The 18,344-nt window shown below is 29.0% G+C and overlaps 1 protein-coding gene across 1 annotated transcript; it reads right to left on the reverse strand.

Annotated features, from left to right (window-relative positions):
• Positions 1-3,453: 3,453 nt before the first annotated feature.
• Positions 3,454-7,616, reverse strand: LOC124823010 (LEAF RUST 10 DISEASE-RESISTANCE LOCUS RECEPTOR-LIKE PROTEIN KINASE-like 2.4). The gene is made up of 3 exons (XM_047295128.2): positions 6,730-7,616; positions 5,172-5,207; positions 3,454-4,817 (listed from the first exon to the last, which is right to left on the reverse strand). The coding sequence occupies exons 1-3, from the start codon at positions 7,565-7,567 to the stop codon at positions 3,721-3,723; spliced, it is 1,971 nt and encodes a 656-aa protein (XP_047151084.2). The 5' UTR covers positions 7,568-7,616; the 3' UTR covers positions 3,454-3,720.
• Between the last annotated feature and the right edge of the window lie 10,728 nt (positions 7,617-18,344).

The following is an 18,344-nucleotide window of genomic DNA, read 5'->3' on the forward strand; positions in this document are numbered from 1 at the left end:
ATATATATATATATATATATATATATATATATATAATATTTAAAATAGTTAAAGAAAACTACTTAACGATAAAGAAAAATATTTCACAGCACATGAGAAATATTTCATCACCAACCACTTATTTATTCATATTAATAAAGTAATTATTACAAAATAAACAAACAAATACATAAAAAAACACTAAAAAAACAACTGAATAAGTTAATGTGCAAAAAAGTTTTTTATAAATAATTAAATTTCTAAATATACACAAGGTAAACTAGCTTAAAATAAATAATACCAAAACATTTAATTACATGTTACATTTTATCGTATAGCTTTTACACATTCATATATGAAATTAGACTCTTCCAGACTCAGTTTATTCGAATACGTGCCATTGAGTCAAACTAGTGAAGTCATGCACTTGTAGTAACGAAAATACTAGTCTATTGAACTTACACACAAGGTTAATCCTTGTCACGGTCATAAGAATCCAGAGATTGTTCTTATGATAGGACTTCTTGTCATTCTCACCACCTAATTGTTCCTTTACGTGAGTAATGATAACTAAGTTCAGGATGACTACACAAAATGGAACAATCCTTGTCTCAATGCACCACCCTAGTAAAATACATTTAACTGGATTCCCTCCTTATAAATGCCCTATAATTTATCCCTTCATACTAATTCATCAAATCCAATATACAAACTGAAGCTCAAAGACCTTTCGTAGAAAGTGACATTCAACGACAGTCATGGTGCTTAGTGTCATTCTCCTCACAAAAAGGTATGCTCAACAAGACTTTCTTATGCTTAGTGTCTTGGAGCTAAAAAGCACAAGACATGTAGTACAATGATGACACTTAACAATGTCTCGTTATTACTCACCGCTAAAGAGCAAATTTTAACACTTAGTAATACAAAACTAACACTTAATGACCTGGAGTTAAAATGCTTATGTTCAAATGGTCAAATTAGTATTCCATTCTTATTACTTTGGTTAAAAATAATGTTTAATGTTAAGACACATGCCAATTGGCTTAATTATTCAGTTTCTAAGTTCCTCAATCAACACAAAAGCAACCAAGACATTCATCATTACAAAAACCTAAAACAAAAAAAATCTAGCAATCAAATTTCATCATGCAACTCAATCATGCAATTCCATATTTCAAGATATTTATAACTAAAAAACAATGAAATTAGTTTAACTTCCTTAACCAACAACTCACATGAATAGTTAAACTCCTTTCAACTTGCAAAATGTTTTATTTATATATAGAAACAACACAAGAACGATCAAGACATACCATTATGATTACTTATTAGCAAAGACTCATAGATGACTAAAAAGATGGATGCAAGTGAAAGAAGGCTCCACATGCAACAAATAATAGAAAAAGACCAAGAAAAAAAAGCTTAAATTGAATTTATGCGAATGGAGAAACTGATCGATCCAAATTAAAGAGCTTTCCGTAAAAGCAAAGAAAAAGAACTCTCAGAGAAAAGTTAGAGAACTCTAGAAAAGTAGTTACTAAAATAATAATGTGTTTTAAAATAATGAAACTCGTCCATAACAAAACTATTTATATTAAAACCTTTTAATATTAAAATAATTAAATCTCACTATTTTTAAAATATTATCACTTCTAAGATACTATTTTGTAAGTCTTTATATTTTTTCAAATAAAAACAATTTTGTCCTTGAAAATTTACTCTTTAGATAGAAAAAAATTGTATGTTTTCCTCATTTTCTTATAACGATATCTATACTTGATTCGAGATACCGTCTCAACAATTTAATTAACCGAAAACTTAGTATGTGCTAAATGATGACATAGATAAATAAATAGATATAAAGTGAAAGATGAGAGATTACAAATAAAGATTTTAATAGTGGACAATGAAAATCAAAATCAAACAAGGATTTTTACCATCTAAACCAAAACAAAGGAAAAGGTAAATGTGTAAAGGTACTCATGTTTTTTTTTTATATTTTTTATTATTTTAATTTTAAATAAAATTAATTAAAATAAATCTTTCAAATATAAATTGAGATAAAAAATAATAATTTTAAAGCACAATTCAAATTAAATTACTTACTAAAATATTAATGTGAATAAGTTTAATCTTTCTAAAAATAAATTCAGGAGATTTGTACCAAAATATAAATTTAAAACAATAATCTTTTTAAAAATATTTTAATTTTATAGTTCTAAATAAAAAATAGAAATATATTAAATTAAATTTTAAATAATTCTTCAACTATTAATAATTTTTTCATTAATAAATTTATTTTGATAACTTGATTTTTTGAAACATACTAAACTTTTTATTAATAATTATTAACAAATAGCAAGAATTAACGGTTCAAATACTATGATATTATTTTTATTCATCTACCAAGAAGCGAGTAATTAAATACATGTATTTATTATCACATCTAACTAGTTAACATGGTTATTCAATAAAGAATAAATAAAAATAAATAAATAAATTGTAATATATTTAATTAATATGATAAGAAGAAGTTAAATTAATTAGATAAAATAATGAATTATAAAATTATTTTTAATTTAATTTAAATAAAAACAGGTATTAATATTTAAAAACGTTAATTATAAAATAATTAATTTATAAAATTGAAAATAATATTCAACTTTTGTATTGATAACGTTCCATTCAAACAAATGAAAGTATAATTTTATATTTTTATATAACTTCAATTTAGTTTATAGAAATTTATTTTATAAAAAAATAAAAGAAAATGACTAATATCATATTAAGATGATTAAAAAGTCTAAGATAAGGTTAAATCAATAATAAAATATAATACTTTTTACCTATTGTCTAAAGCATGTGTTCTTACCAAATACAGATAATTTGCATGTAGTTATGGACTATAATTAATTTCTAATGACAAAAATAAACTATCTTATTTAAATTTAGGAATGGTAATGGTCGGAATTCTTTTATTTTGGTTCATCCCACACCTGGTCTGCATAAGAATTGTCAATTAATTTTGTTGATTTGTCTCTCGTATTATGATTGACTCACGGAATTGTGGGTCAGTTTGCATATGTAAAATATTATTAAAAAAATTATACATAAATATTGGAACAATAATATTGTTTTAAGGTTTTACATCTTTACTTAATTCCATAAATTTATAACTGATAATAAAATTGAAATAAGCTAAGTAAGAATAATATTAACATCTAGAACAAATAAATATATCACCGTTTAAATTTTCATAAACACAAAAGGATAAAATAGAATATTATCTAAGTCACAAAAAAACTATAATAATTAAGTCATCCCCAGACAAAAATAATGACTTAGGAATTTAAACATGAAGCTAAGAAATAACAAAATAAAAGAAAATAAAAAATTCGAGATGAAAATATGATGAATATTTGCTATGGATTATGCCGATTAGTTCGTCCAGCTCGTCATCGACCGACACATTACTCATTGTCATCATATTTAAATTTGATGTAAGTTTAATTTTACAATTTTAACATAATTTTAATTTAAATAACACCATCTCATTATCATAACTGAAATCAACATATGACAGGTTTTTCTGGTGGCTAGCTTTCGCACACACTGTTGTAACTGTAAGATGAGGTTCTGCCTGTTTTTTTTCTAGATGATAGGAAAGAGCTAACAATGTAAAGAGAAATTCATTTTATAATATAAGTCGAGAAATTTACCAAATATGCAGTGTGCTTAATTTCAGGAGATGGAATATTCTGACAGTGATCTAGTAGGAGAAGAAAGCAAAGGTTTGGGTGGGATTTGTAAGGAATCCATGCTACCTTCTAACATATCAATCACTCTGCTCATTGTAGGTCTATCATTAGGAAACGTTTGAGTACACCATAAACCCACCATCGCCAACCTCTTTGCAATCTCATTTTCTTCTGCTGTCATCTCCATATCTGGTCTCAAATCATTGTCCAACTCAAGTTTTTTGTGTGCCCAGTGTGGGAAGTATATCTCACTTGTATTACTTGCTTCACCATTGATGTTTTTCCTTCCTCCTACCATCTCCAGCAGCACCATTCCATAACTATAAACATCAGACTTATTCGAAACTCTTCCAAAATTTCTGCTCCACATTTCTGGAGCTACATACCCCATTGTTCCTCTAGCATCTGACAAGGAAACAATACTTTCATTCCTAGGACACAGTTTTGCCAACCCAAAATCAGATATCTTTGCACAGAAGTTCTCATTCAGAAGAATGTTATGTGGTTTTATGTCAAAGTGAAAAATTCGAGTGTTGCATCCCTTATGCAAGTATTCTAAGCCTCGAGCTATGTCCCTTGCAATTTGATATATAATATTCCAACACAAGGGTGGAAGGGTTTCATCCCTTGTGTAAATGAATTTGTCAAGGGAACCATTGGACATGAATTCATAGATGAGAGCTCTCTTGTGACCTTTCAAACAAAATCCAAGAAGAGAGACAACGTTAACATGAGAAGTTCTACTGATGCTGGCAACCTCATTCATAAATTCTTCACCATTTTTTTTGGATGCACTCAACATCTTTACAGCCACAAGACTACCATTGGATAACTTTCCCTTGTACACTGCTCCAAAACCACCTTGTCCCAGCTTTACTTTGAAGTTCTTGGTCATTTTCTTAACATCTGATAGTTTATATCTTTTCAGAGCTAGAGGACCATGAATTTTAAGGAATGCTTCGATATTTTGATTACTTTTTGAAGCGAAGCCAAAATTTGCTTGCCAGGTTGGTGACTTGTATCTTACACAAAAAATTGAAATTGATATCAACACTGCTGCAATTGCTGAACCTGTAACACCTGTTAGCAGATAAATAGGGACAGCTGTGAACATTTTACTTATGAGGAATGTTTTCAATCTCTAATCTCTCAAATATAAAAAAAAAGACATATGGTTAGTGAAGTTAAATATAAACAAATTTTAATAATTCCAATTCTATGAAAATTTATTAGATATCGATAACAAATATTTAATGGAAACTATTAAGATAATTTAATTGATCAGAGAGAATACACGTAAATATTTTTTTTCCATGATTAGGATTATACAATTATGGAGAGACAAGGGAGAATCACAAGACAATAGTGTATGTGTCATAAATATTCAAGGAACTATTGAATGGTAAAGTATAAAAGGAAATTTAGATTTATTACCTAAAATAATGAGTTTCCTCTTTGGGTTCCAAATTCCTGCAAAAGTAGATGAGAAAACAGGAATTCAACAGATTCCAAATATCCAAAGGAATCATTCTATGAACTGAGTACTTATTTTCTTAACACAAATCAAAACACTTTGATTTTGACAATTGTAATACAAAGAGATGCATTCTTGTTTAAAAATCTAGTGCTTAAAATTTAGGCATAGCTTATTTACCGAAACAACAAAACCAATTCCTGGAAGAATACGTGAAAGTTTAAGGATTATAAACAGATTACAAACACATATTTGTAAACGAAAATAACTCAAAAAATAAGAAGTGATAACTGATGATTTATTTTCCAGAGGAGGAGAAAGAAGGTGGAGTCATATATGTAATTTTGTTAAATGAGAAAAGGAAAACTAATTTTAAAGACGACGGAGACATACTTCTTTGTCAATTTTTGTTTTATCAAATCATTCAGATTATATAACTTTTAACATAATGGATTATCTTTTATATATTGCACATAATAATTAAATATTTTATTGTTGACTCGGTCAAGTGAAACAAGGCAGAACAACCAGCTAATAAATGTAGGAACCAAGAGAGAAAAGCACAGCATGGAAAAATATGCAGTCAACTTCAGAGTCTGGTCAACAAAAGCAAGTAACTAAAAAATCTCCCAGTTATTTTTTAGTAAATGTGTAAGCTAAAATTGAAAAGAGAAATGTGCTAAAATCAAGTAATATTTTGTGGCTATGAGGGAGAACGCCAGAATAATTGGATGATTTGGTTTCAGCACCAATTTTGTAGAAAAAAAGTAAATGAATAAGCCGAGAAACTAAAGCTTATTGACAGGGAAAAAGCACATTTAAGCTTCTGAAGTTTTGATTTTTATACATGAAAATATCATAAAATTTAATTTAATTTTGATTGATCTAAAACTTTATCCTCTGTATATATATTGATTTTTAATTTTGTTTCAATTAATTCTTAAATTTTTTTAATAAATACCTGAAAGTTTAATTGTGTTATAATTATTTTTTAAGACTAAGTAATTTTTTTGTAAATAATATTTTGAAAACTTTGAGTTATAAAATAATAATAACACCAGCAGCAGTTTAATAAAAATATTTGACATAAAGAAGTTTATTTATAAGAAATATACATTAAAAAATAATTATGATAAAATTAAAATTTTAGGTGTAATATATATAAAATAAAGATAACAATTTAAGAATTAATTAGAACAAAACTAAAAATATATTGATTGGATAAAATTTGAAAATCAATTAAGAAAATTAGATTTTGAGGTCTGAATATTTATAGAAAATGGTAAATTTAGAGGATCAAATTTTCTTTTACTTGAAATTTAAAACTGCAAATATAACCATAATGACTTGTGTACGATACTATTTAGTTTCCAAGTCACAATTTTTTTTATCTTAGATAAGCTTCAATTTTTATTTTAAAATATATTAATAATGAAAAAGATTTCCTATTCTTAATAATGATTACTGACTGAGGGAGATGCACAACAAAAAAAGAAAAAAAACAGAGAGAAGACTTACTTGTTTCGGGAGAACACTGTTCATTTGGGCAATAGTAGTTGCATGAAACTAGATGTTCATCATAACCATTACCATCTGGCGAGCAACTTTCGTCACTTTCTCTGCATCTTGTGCAACCATCAGGAATACTACTATAGTTGACCTCAAACGGATCATTGAGAGCTTCTTCCAGAACTCCAGCACCGTCATCAGTATCCTCGTAACGATCCAGAGGACGGGAAGCAGGCACGTCAAAAGTTTCCCCCTTGCAATCCTTAAGCGATGGGTATCTGTCGAGCATCTCCTTTTCTGTGTACCCCTCTTCAAAATAATACAGAACATCCCCGCACTTAAAACTGCGTTTTGAAGGGAAATCTGGGATTGTAGGACAATCTTCGTATATGATGATTTTATGCACTGACGCGTTATGCAGGAACAGAGTGCTGTTGAAGTTCTCGTAATTGAGAAAAAAGTGAGGAGAACAGACATGGTTGACAGGGGCTCTTAGCATCACTTTCATGGTGTGAGTGGTATTGTCGATATCCTTCACTGTGAAATTTTGAGATCCATAGCCACTATGGCAGCTGAGCAGGGATGATGGGTCGGCGCCGTTACATTGAGAGGGTGGAATCTTTTCCCAGGGAGGATCGAAGATGGCGGAGACGCTTATCTTGCACCGGTATAACTGCTCTGCACAAACCGGTGGCGACGGCGATGGTTGAGAGTGGGAACGTGGCAAAGCGATGCAGAGGAAAGAAGAGACGGTGAGGGCGAAGACAAGGGGAGTGGTGTGGACGTGACTGTGTTTATGATCCATTCTCACACTTTTTCTCAGTTCCCTTCCAACCCTCTCTCTCATAAATCAAAGCTACTGAAGCAATTTTTGTCACCACCCCATACCTCTGCGATTTTATCCACTCTATTTTATTTAGTAAGGTGGAAAAGTATTAAGTTCACCTTTGCTTTTAAAAATAGTTTGATGGTGTCGGGTCTCAATTTAATTTATTTAAGAACAATTATTAATAATGTTAATGGTATGGTTACGCGTTAATTTATAAATTAAAAAATTTTAACAAAGTTTTTTATTGTCATGTATTAAGTTTTTGTTATTACATGTGACAGCATCTGAAAAACAATGACACTTCTAAGTAGATATATCAATGGTTGTTTGTCATAATTTTAATTTAATATATATATCGACCCTGATATTATCAATACATGTTATATTAGACCTCACAACAACAAAATCTTTTGAAAAAAAAAATTAAAAATTAAAAATTAAATTTTTTTATAAATTAAAAGTAACGTGTCATTAATGTCATTAGTAATTTTAAAAAGGAAATGTGATTAAAACATTTTTTTCACAAATTCAAACATGATTGAAAAATTATTTTAAAAGTAAAAACCAGCCTAAATTTTTTTACCAAAACAAAAATTAAGCGAATAATTAAGCCAAACAAAATACATTTCAACAATTCCAAAACACGACCCAGACTCCCAATCTCCCTCTTTTTCAGCTCAATTTTACTAATTAAGCACACCCAATTATACATTCTACTTAGATTATCTCGCCTCCCCGTTTTTACTTATTCCACCACACTTTATTATTTCTATCCCTTTTTCAAATCATTTACAAAACATTCATCACATTTCTCTATAATTAATCTCTGCCCAAAACCTTTCATTCACATCTCTTAAATCTCTCTTGCTTATTTTTGCTTTTGATCTTTTCGCTTGAAGGTTAATGGTTATTTGGAATAATTTTTCTGTTATTAGATTTCTCCATAAATTTGTCTCCAATCATATCATGTTAATATAATGTTAATATTTCTGTGATCAACTTGGGAATTCAATTGAATCTAAATTCTATATTAATTAAAGATTAGAAAATTGAATATATGGATAAAAAATTCATAAATGTACTATTTTATGATTTTTTGTTGAAAAGTGTCAACCTTTTATGTTAGATTATGCTCATGATTTATAATGTTGTATTTTTTATTGATTTTTTTGAAAAACTTATCATTGATATTATAAACGAAGATTCGTCTTGATGACCAGTTTAAACAAGTTTTCGTATTGATAAGTGTGAAAAAGAGTTGTTTTTATACTTATAAATGAACTCAATCTTGTAATTATTCATGTTGTTCCTCATTGAAAAGTTGTAATAGGTAGTAGATTGTTATGTAAAATATTGTACAGGGAATGGTGTATTATTTAGATTCTGTCAGCCAATTTTCGCAAAGCGAAAGCCAAAATTCGCACTGCCAGGAAATGAAAATTCGCATAGCGCACCATTACTTGTGCGCTGTGCGAATAACATCAGTTGAGAGGCAGCGGTTACACAAAATTCGCATAGCGCACCAATACATGTGCGCTAAGCGAATTAATGAATTTAAGTGGCTTTAAAAGACGTGACAGAGCGACAGAAACATTCTCTTTTTTGGATAGAAGTTCCGGACAGAAGAAACAAACGAAAACATCTCAGGAACTTCCGGAGACTACTTCAAGGCATCAAGACACCATTGTTGCAAGGGATTGCTTCAAATGTGTACGTTTTAGATGACTAGGAGTAGTTAAATTTCTCTTTCGTTGGGATTGGATGTAATGAACTCACTGTGATGCAATTTTCCTGTTCAATATATCGTTGTTCGTTCATATGCTCTTTCTTGAATTTATTATCATTGTATGAAAATATAATGTTATTTGAATGTCTTTGATTACTGGAAAGTAACTTTGAACATGAACGAACGTAGATAGAGCACTTAAGTGATTTGAGATCTAGGGATAGACTCAATAACTTGATCATTCGTAACATCAGACTTAATGCAAATTGTATATTAAATTGACTAAGGGATTATCATTTTAATATATTAATTTAGAACTAGTTGCTAAGGAATTAGGACTAGTATGCCTTGATGTGAATGTTTGAATGAAGTAATGAAATATTGAACAGAGTTTTATATTCATATGATTCATGAAACCCAATTCCAACGAAGTTTCTTTTAAATATAAATTTCTTGCACACCAACTGTTTGATAAAATACCAAAAATAGTTTCTTGTGTTGTTTTGTGCATTTTGATGTCTAATTGAGTTATAAAAGAAAGAATTGTCATGTGTTGCACAAGTCCCTTGGGAGAACGATACTTTGAACTTACTCTATATTACTTGGAACGATTTGGTATACTTGCCAAAAAGTTATCAAGTTTTTGGCGCCGTTGCCGGGGACTTGTGTTCCAACACAAGGCAATTTGGGCATTTATGACTCTTTTAGACTTTGTTGTGAATTTTCCTTTTTAATGTTGTTGGGTATGCAGTTGGCTTTAGTATTTTAAGACTTTCCATTGATTTAGTTTGAACTTAATGCCTGTCTCGGGGTACGCTTTAGAGCTTGATGTTGTTGTTGAAAGTTCTTAGGAATGAGATTTCAGTAGCGGAACTAACTAAATCAAACCAGATGTGCTAATCACCAGGGATGGGGTTGTGTGTTTGGATTCACTGTTTTGAAACTTAAGGCAAGTTTGATGGACTTCTTACACCAAGGGATTGGGTGAGGGTTTGTCATACTTAGGTAGGCACAACAAGAGGGATCTGAGTGTCCTAACTTCAGAAAACAGGGAAAGTGAAATTCTTTGCCAATTGTATGTCTCTTTTGTTTGAATTTCTTTTATGCAGTTTGCCTACAAATGTTTCTAGTTGTTGGAAGATCCTAGGGATGGGATTTCAACAGCTGAAAGGGGAGTACTAAGTGATCTTGCAACAAGAGGAATCTGAGTGAGGTTATTTAGGAAATCCATTTCAATCATTTTGCATATTGGAATTGATGTTTGTTGGTGTGCTCACGTTCTGTAATTTTTTTCTTCTTTTCCTTATTTCTTTGTTTGTGTTTTTATTTTATTTTTCTATTTCACTTCTCTCTATGTTACTTTTTGCAAGTGCAGGTGCAGGTGCAGATGAAGTTATCTTCAATGTTTAGTTATGTTATTTATGTTTTGTAATATGTTTTGAACTATGTGTTAGTTGTAAAGACATGTGACTTTGTGATTTAATGGTTATGCATTGTCTTGACTAAGTTGATGTGATTCTTGAAAATGATAACACATATGACTGTGGTTGCAATGTGCTTCATATATTTTTATTTGTGTGTGAGTATGTATGATCAGATCTGTGAGTGTTGAGAGCATATATTGATTGAGAGATATTGAGTTGTCTAGATATGGAATTGGTTTTTGCATGATTTTGATTCTACGTAGATACACACTTTTTGGTTAAGGATGAAAAAGGCCCTGTTTATTATTGATTATATAGCTACTTGGCCAGATAGCCAACCTTTAGACATTGTGATACATTTGTGAACTTTTTGAGCCTTGAAAATTTTTTTTCCTTCCACCTTGAGCCTATTAGATGATATCCTACCTTACACCCTAGAAGAGAACATGTATTATGTTTTAAAAGAGGTTAAGGTGGAATTCAAGTTTGTGGAAAGAAAAGATCAATAAAAAAATATGATACAAAAAAAAAAGCTCAAAATGAAAGAAAAGATTGAGCTGTGAAAGAAAATGGTATGTGATGAATGATATATTTTGGGATTTGAGTACTGGATTGGAAATTGAAGTTGTTCTCTTCTTAATAGGTGTCTTTGAATCCAAGAAAAACCATGATTCTTTTTCTAGCCAAGCCAAGCCTTAACCTGAAAAGACCTTTGGACTTAACCAATAGTGTGTGAAGTGTGTGAATCAAATGAAATGCAAAAGCTGAGGAAGTTCTATGTCAATTCTACTGTCATGTGAGGACAAACACTTGAGTGTGAGTAATGATAAATGCTGATCTGGTTGTTCATATTCTATGCACAGATGATTTTATGAGTGATGCATCATGTCATACTTGTTTGAAATCTTTGGGAATGCATATGATTATTCTGATGTGCAGAGTCATTTTATCAAAATGTCAAATGTCTGTTGTGATGATGTTCATTTTCTTATGTGATTTCATGAGGGCATGAAATAGTTCAAGTTTGGGGGAGTTGATAAGTGTGAAAAAGAGTTGTTTTTATACTTATAAATGAACTCAATCTTGTAATTATTCATGTTGTTCCTCATTGAAAAGTTGTAATAGGTAGTAGATTGTTATGTAAAATATTGTACAGGGAATGGTGTATTATTTAGATTCTGTCAGCCAATTTTCGCAAAGCGAAAGCCAAAATTCGCACTGCCAGGAAATGAAAATTCGCATAGCGCACCATTACTTGTGCGCTGTGCGAATAACATCAGTTGAGAGGCAGCGGTTACACAAAATTCGCATAGCGCACCAATACATGTGCGCTAAGCGAATTAATGAATTTAAGTGGCTTTAAAAGACGTGACAGAGCGACAGAAACATTCTCTTTTTTGGATAGAAGTTCCGGACAGAAGAAACAAACGAAAACATCTCAGGAACTTCCGGAGACTACTTCAAGGCATCAAGACACCATTGTTGCAAGGGATTGCTTCAAATGTGTACGTTTTAGATGACTAGGAGTAGTTAAATTTCTCTTTCGTTGGGATTGGATGTAATGAACTCACTGTGATGCAATTTTCCTGTTCAATATATCGTTGTTCGTTCATATGCTCTTTCTTGAATTTATTATCATTGTATGAAAATATAATGTTATTTGAATGTCTTTGATTACTGGAAAGTAACTTTGAACATGAACGAACGTAGATAGAGCACTTAAGTGATTTGAGATCTAGGGATAGACTCAATAACTTGATCATTCGTAACATCAGACTTAATGCAAATTGTATATTAAATTGACTAAGGGATTATCATTTTAATATATTAATTTAGAACTAGTTGCTAAGGAATTAGGACTAGTATGCCTTGATGTGAATGTTTGAATGAAGTAATGAAATATTGAACAGAGTTTTATATTCATATGATTCATGAAACCCAATTCCAACGAAGTTTCTTTTAAATATAAATTTCTTGCACACCAACTGTTTGATAAAATACCAAAAATAGTTTCTTGTGTTGTTTTGTGCATTTTGATGTCTAATTGAGTTATAAAAGAAAGAATTGTCATGTGTTGCACAAGTCCCTTGGGAGAACGATACTTTGAACTTACTCTATATTACTTGGAACGATTTGGTATACTTGCCAAAAAGTTATCATATTCAAAGTTTTCCTTACGAGAATCAAATAAACGTGTGTCATTACGTGAATGGAGGTAAGATCCAAGCAGTTAAAGTCCTTCCTTTAGACTTGAAAAAAATTTAATAAATAAAAAATTATATTTTGTAATAAAAATATACTGAAATAAATTATTAACATTTAAATAAATAAATTTTTGTTTTTAATTAATTATTTATTTTGATATAAAATGCATATTAATGTTCCACTTATACGTTGTTTTGGAAACCTTTACTTTTCTTCCAATGTTTTGACTCGAGAATGCATGTGAAAAACTGAATTTGAAAGAAAAGAGGTGAGGTTAAAGTGATATTGCTTAGATATGAAAAAGGAAATCAAGGAATAAATAAAAATGAAAAGAAAGTTTTTAAAAACTTATTAATAATTTAATTGATATAGATAATAAAAATATTCTTTTAAGATATAAAATTATATAAAATGACCAAATTACTCTTATAGTAAATGTTTCCTATGATCGTCCATCAACTATTAAATTTAACTATTTAAGTTATCAAACACTTCATGAACTACTATAATTATTGTCATTAGATGAGTGATTGTGATTTAGAGACCAAATATATGGTTATTATAATGAGTCTCTCCTTAATTCGATGCTCGTTTCAAAATCTATAAATATAATTTTGAGATAAAAATGTAATTGATGTCATTTAATATACATTAATTGTTAGAACGGCTGAAACTTTAATAACTTCCACCAGAAAATTCAAATTATCTTTTACAATTAACTTTTAAATTTGACCGATGACGAAATAGGACAAACATTTGAAGCTTCAAAACACCCATAATAAAAATTATTATTATTTATATTATTATATTATTTTTACATATAATAATTATAAAATCTTAATGTATATACAGAGAAATAAACATTTCTACAATCTTTATGGGTTAAAAGATTAATTTTTGTAAGAACTTTTTTAAGTTTGAATCAATCTCACAAGATTAAGTTATAAAAAAAGATATATATTTTAAAAAGTATATATATATATATATATATATATATATATATATATATATATATTCTAAATTGGTATACTATATTGACTTTCTCTTCTTTTCTTCATTTGAGGCAGTGTTTTTTCTATACCGCAACAGTACATAGTTGGAATAAAACTAAGACTTATGCTTTGTTTACTTTGGAGTATTTAGTATTTAAGAAGATGAAAAATGATAGATTAATCTTGTTTCTTCCAAGACGAAGGAGGAGTAAGGATTTGATGGAGGAAGGGAGATGTCATTGAATTTGGCCTTTCTAATGTGCTCTTAAAATAAACAGAGATAAACATTAATTTTGATGTTTTAAAAATATTTTTTAAAATATTAACATCAATGTATTATTGATACTTATTAAATGACAATATCAAATATAACATCTTATTTTAGTAATATAAAATTAATAAAATAAAATATTTCATCATAATAATATTTAAAACAGAAAACTTATCCTCTAAAAAATTATTATTATAATTATTTCAAGATATAATTATAATAATATGAAATACATAAATATAATTTAAAAAAAAAAATAACACCCTTAACAAATTAAAATATCTAAATTTATGAGATAATTAAATTTTAGTTAAGGCTGTCTCTTTTATCAAAATCAGCATCAGAGGCCAATTTGCTCATTTGCGTATTAATTACTGACTCTGATAAGTGAAACCAGAAAGAAGAAACCCCTAATAAGTGTAGGGGGCCAAGAGACAGAGACACATCAAGACCTGGAAAAATACGCAGTCAACCTAAAACTTTGGTCAGCAAAAGCAATTCACTGAAACCTTCCACTTATTTTTCACTGGATATATGTCTAAGCTACAAATATAATAACTCATAATTATTTTCACTATAATTCTGATATTAATTTTGTTAATCCAAACTAAATTTTTATCAATTTTTAAACGCTGACTTGTATTTTGCATGCGAAACAGAATTTACTAAAAAATAAAATTTATAACACATCAAACGAAGAAGAGTTAGAAAGTGTGCAAGTTCAGGTTATAAATTTTATACAATATGAAATTTTAGTGTTGTCTAAAAGATTTGATATTGATATATGCCAACTTTTTTAACACATTTTAAAAAATCAATGTATTTTAAATACAATAAAAAAAAGCCTAGGAAAAAAAGGTCCAAATTCAAAATATTTTAAAAAACTAAGTAATTTATTTGTAAATAATATTTTGAAAACTTTAGTTAAATTAATAGTATTCGTGATTGTCGTAATAACAATAATAAGTTAATAGAAGTTATTTAACTTAAAGGAGTTTATTAATAAATAACAATATCTTTAAGAAATAGTTATACAAAAATAAAAATCTGGGTGTATATATTTATAAAAAAATTATAAAACTTTTAGAATTAGTTAGAACAAAATTAACCCTGAAGATGTTTATTTATAGATTGGATAAAATTTGAAAAATCAGTGAAGACGATTAAATTTTGAGGTCTATATAAAATATTTATTAAATTTTCTTTTCCCTCTTGAAAATTAATATCACATCACAAGTCTATTAAGCTTAAGATACAAGTCATATATATATATATATATATATATATATATATATATATATATATATAAAATCTGAGTCAAGCTTTAGTCTGTAGTTAAAAAATATTAAATTAGCAAATATATTAATGAAGACAAATTTTCCTTGTTCTGAGAGTGATTACTGGTACAGGCAGATGTACGAGAACAAAAATCTGACTAAAAACTATAGCTAATGTCACTGGCAAGTATTATAAAGTAAAAACAAAAACAAACAAGATATATCGTTTATCTTCATACTGAAAATTATATTTCAATAATTTTATTAGATTTCTCTATAAAATTGTGTACTATATTTTCTCTTTCAAAGAGTGGTGAATTATAGCTTTGCTAACTGGCTCATAGATTTAGCTTATGAGATTGTTTCTACGACACCTAATAATTCCATATGGAGGTATTAGATACTTAAAAAAAAAATTCCACTTTTTTAAGCGTTTTTTGATTTATTGACTGACTGTAAAAACTTATTAGTACATTTGGTTTTACTCCCATTGATCTTAATTAGTGGAGTTTGATGGAGTGATTTGTGTCAATGACCTTTTACTTCTCAAAATTTTCGCATTAAAAATATTAAGGTATTCTTTTGTAATCATTATTGTCGTTATTTTTTATTCTTTGTTACTTTCATATTCCTGCAAGTTTCGGAAAATTACTTTGTTAAATACTTTAGTATTTTTTTGTTGCTGTTGTTTTCTTGTTTTCATATATGTAAAAAGAAGGTATAGATATACATGAATTATTGTTCAACATGGAGGGAAGAGGTACATATGCAGCAAAATTTGTTACCTTTTAGTGAAGTAGCTGCATGAGCTGTTGCTGATGATAAAATTACACCTTGTATATTATTCTTCAAAGCTTCAAACACAGGGTAGGACCATTGAGATAAATATTTGTCAAACATACAGAATTAAAATTAAAAAGAAAGGTGTTATTTATAATTTCCTTCTCATAAGCTCTAAGCTTATTTCAATACATATATCTTCCATACTTTATTTTTTGTATCTAAAAAAAATATTAATTTCAGTGTTGATATGCTGTCCCCACAATGGACCATCCAAATTTATACGGGAGAAAGCAATGGAGTCACTTATTTGGAATAGGCAATCACCTGTGCAGAAGTGGTTCATTTGGAAAATTGTCATAAAAAAGGTAGTACAGCTTGTTGGGTAACTGTTGCTGTCATCTTTCAATGAAAATACTGAGTTATAAGATCTAATCACCAAAACGGCACATTCCATTATTGTTATATGCCAGACTTTGAACCTGGGATCATCACCATCAGCCTCAATATCATTCACAATTTTTTTTATGTGTATTTATTAGTAGTTATTATTTTGTTAATAGAGGAATTGATCCATAACTTTTCTTATCCTCTTTTTCAAATCCACCAAATCAATTTTATATTTGTGGAGAGAGTTGAATCCACGATCTTTTCCACCTTCTCAACTTTACCATTAGAGGACCTTATAACTCGAATATCATTCAGAATAAGCTCCTCCCACTACCATATAGGGAACTCCTCAAGTCCTCCTGAGCATGTCCTCGTAGCCCCCCACTATAACTGAGTTCAAAGTCAAGAACAGAAGACAAAAAAAATTCACACCTTGTGTTTCCACTTCCTCCTTCTCTTCAAGCTGTGAATCCATCAACCTACAAGCATCTACGCAGCGCTTATCATCGTTTAAAGTGATATAAATATGCCACTTGATATATTATATTTCCCCTTTTGATTGTTCATTTCAAAAGACTTATCTAACTCAGGTCAATGGTACACATGACATAGTTTATTTAATCAATTGGTGACTAGCTTTTGCATTCTGCTGTAACTGTCTCATGAGATTGTTCTTGCTTTTCTAGATTATTTGAAAGAACCAACAATTATATAGAACGATTCATTTTAAAGTACAAAATATGTCTGACAAGGTAAGTTTGCTTCAATCCAGGTCTGTGAATATTGCGACCTACGATTTCTCTGTCGTGGAGGTCATGTGGATTATGAAAATGAGGCTCGAACTGTGGATATAGTTCGAACACTTTTGTTCTATGCACTAGATTCACTTGTCCTTTTTGGAGGAAACAAACCACCTGGCCGAGAAGTTATTGAATCATCCGCCAGAAAACTTCTCTGTCAGCTGATTGAGTTGAGTGAGTATCCTGCTCCTGCTCCTGGTTCCCAAGATTCGAACTCGAAACATCGGTGTCGTTGGCTAGGAAAACCCCATTGATCGAATTTATAGTTTCTGTTTGTTATGATAGAATATGAATCAATTTCATGTCAATAATTTTAATTTTGACAACTGTCCGTAAATTTAAAAAATGATAACTTTCAGACATCAATATGATAATCATTTTATTAATCTCTTTATATTTTATCACCATTCTTTCCTTTATTATCTTCATTTTTCATTCCTCGTTCTCATTAAATTTTTATTTTGTAAAGATCCTTTTATTTGCAATAGGATTTTATTTTGTTAGATATCTGAATTATTAGATATCTTAGATAACTTATGCGACTTATCTTCTATATTAAGTTACTTTACTTTATTATTATTTTTTATTTTATATTTTAAACTTAACTCATATTTTCTTTCTTATAAATAAACTACCCAAAAGATATATCAATTTTAATTTTTTATGAACACAAACGATAAAATAGAACATTATTTAAGTTTTAAAAAACTAATAATCAACCCATCCTAAATGAAAACAAAAGAAATGACTTAGAAATTCAAACATGAAATGAAGAAATAACAAAATAAAAGAAAATAAAAAATTTGGTCTAAATTAGAGATGAAAACATGATGGATTTTTTTGTTATGGATTATGTCGACTAGTTTCTCCTGCTCGTCATTGATCGACACACTATTCATTTGTCATCCTATTAAAATTAATGTAAGTTTA

This window comes from Vigna umbellata, chromosome 4, assembly GCF_029865625.1.
Source record: "Vigna umbellata cultivar VRB3 chromosome 4, Vumbellata_1.0, whole genome shotgun sequence".
Classification (NCBI taxonomy): domain Eukaryota; kingdom Viridiplantae; phylum Streptophyta; class Magnoliopsida; order Fabales; family Fabaceae; genus Vigna; species Vigna umbellata.

Bases quoted from the DNA above. Each gene is read 5' to 3' on its own strand.
- LOC124823010 (XM_047295128.2), bottom strand. From the start codon at position 7,567: ATGAGAGAGAGGGTTGGAAGGGAACTGAGAAAAAGTGTGAGAATGGAT. The intron at 5,208-6,729 runs GTAAGTCTTCTC...CTACTTTTGCAG, and splicing joins ACAGTGTTCTCCCGAAACAA to GAATTTGGAACCCAAAGAGG. The intron at 4,818-5,171 runs GTAATAAATCTA...ATCTGCTAACAG, and splicing joins GAGGAAACTCATTATTTTAG to GTGTTACAGGTTCAGCAATT.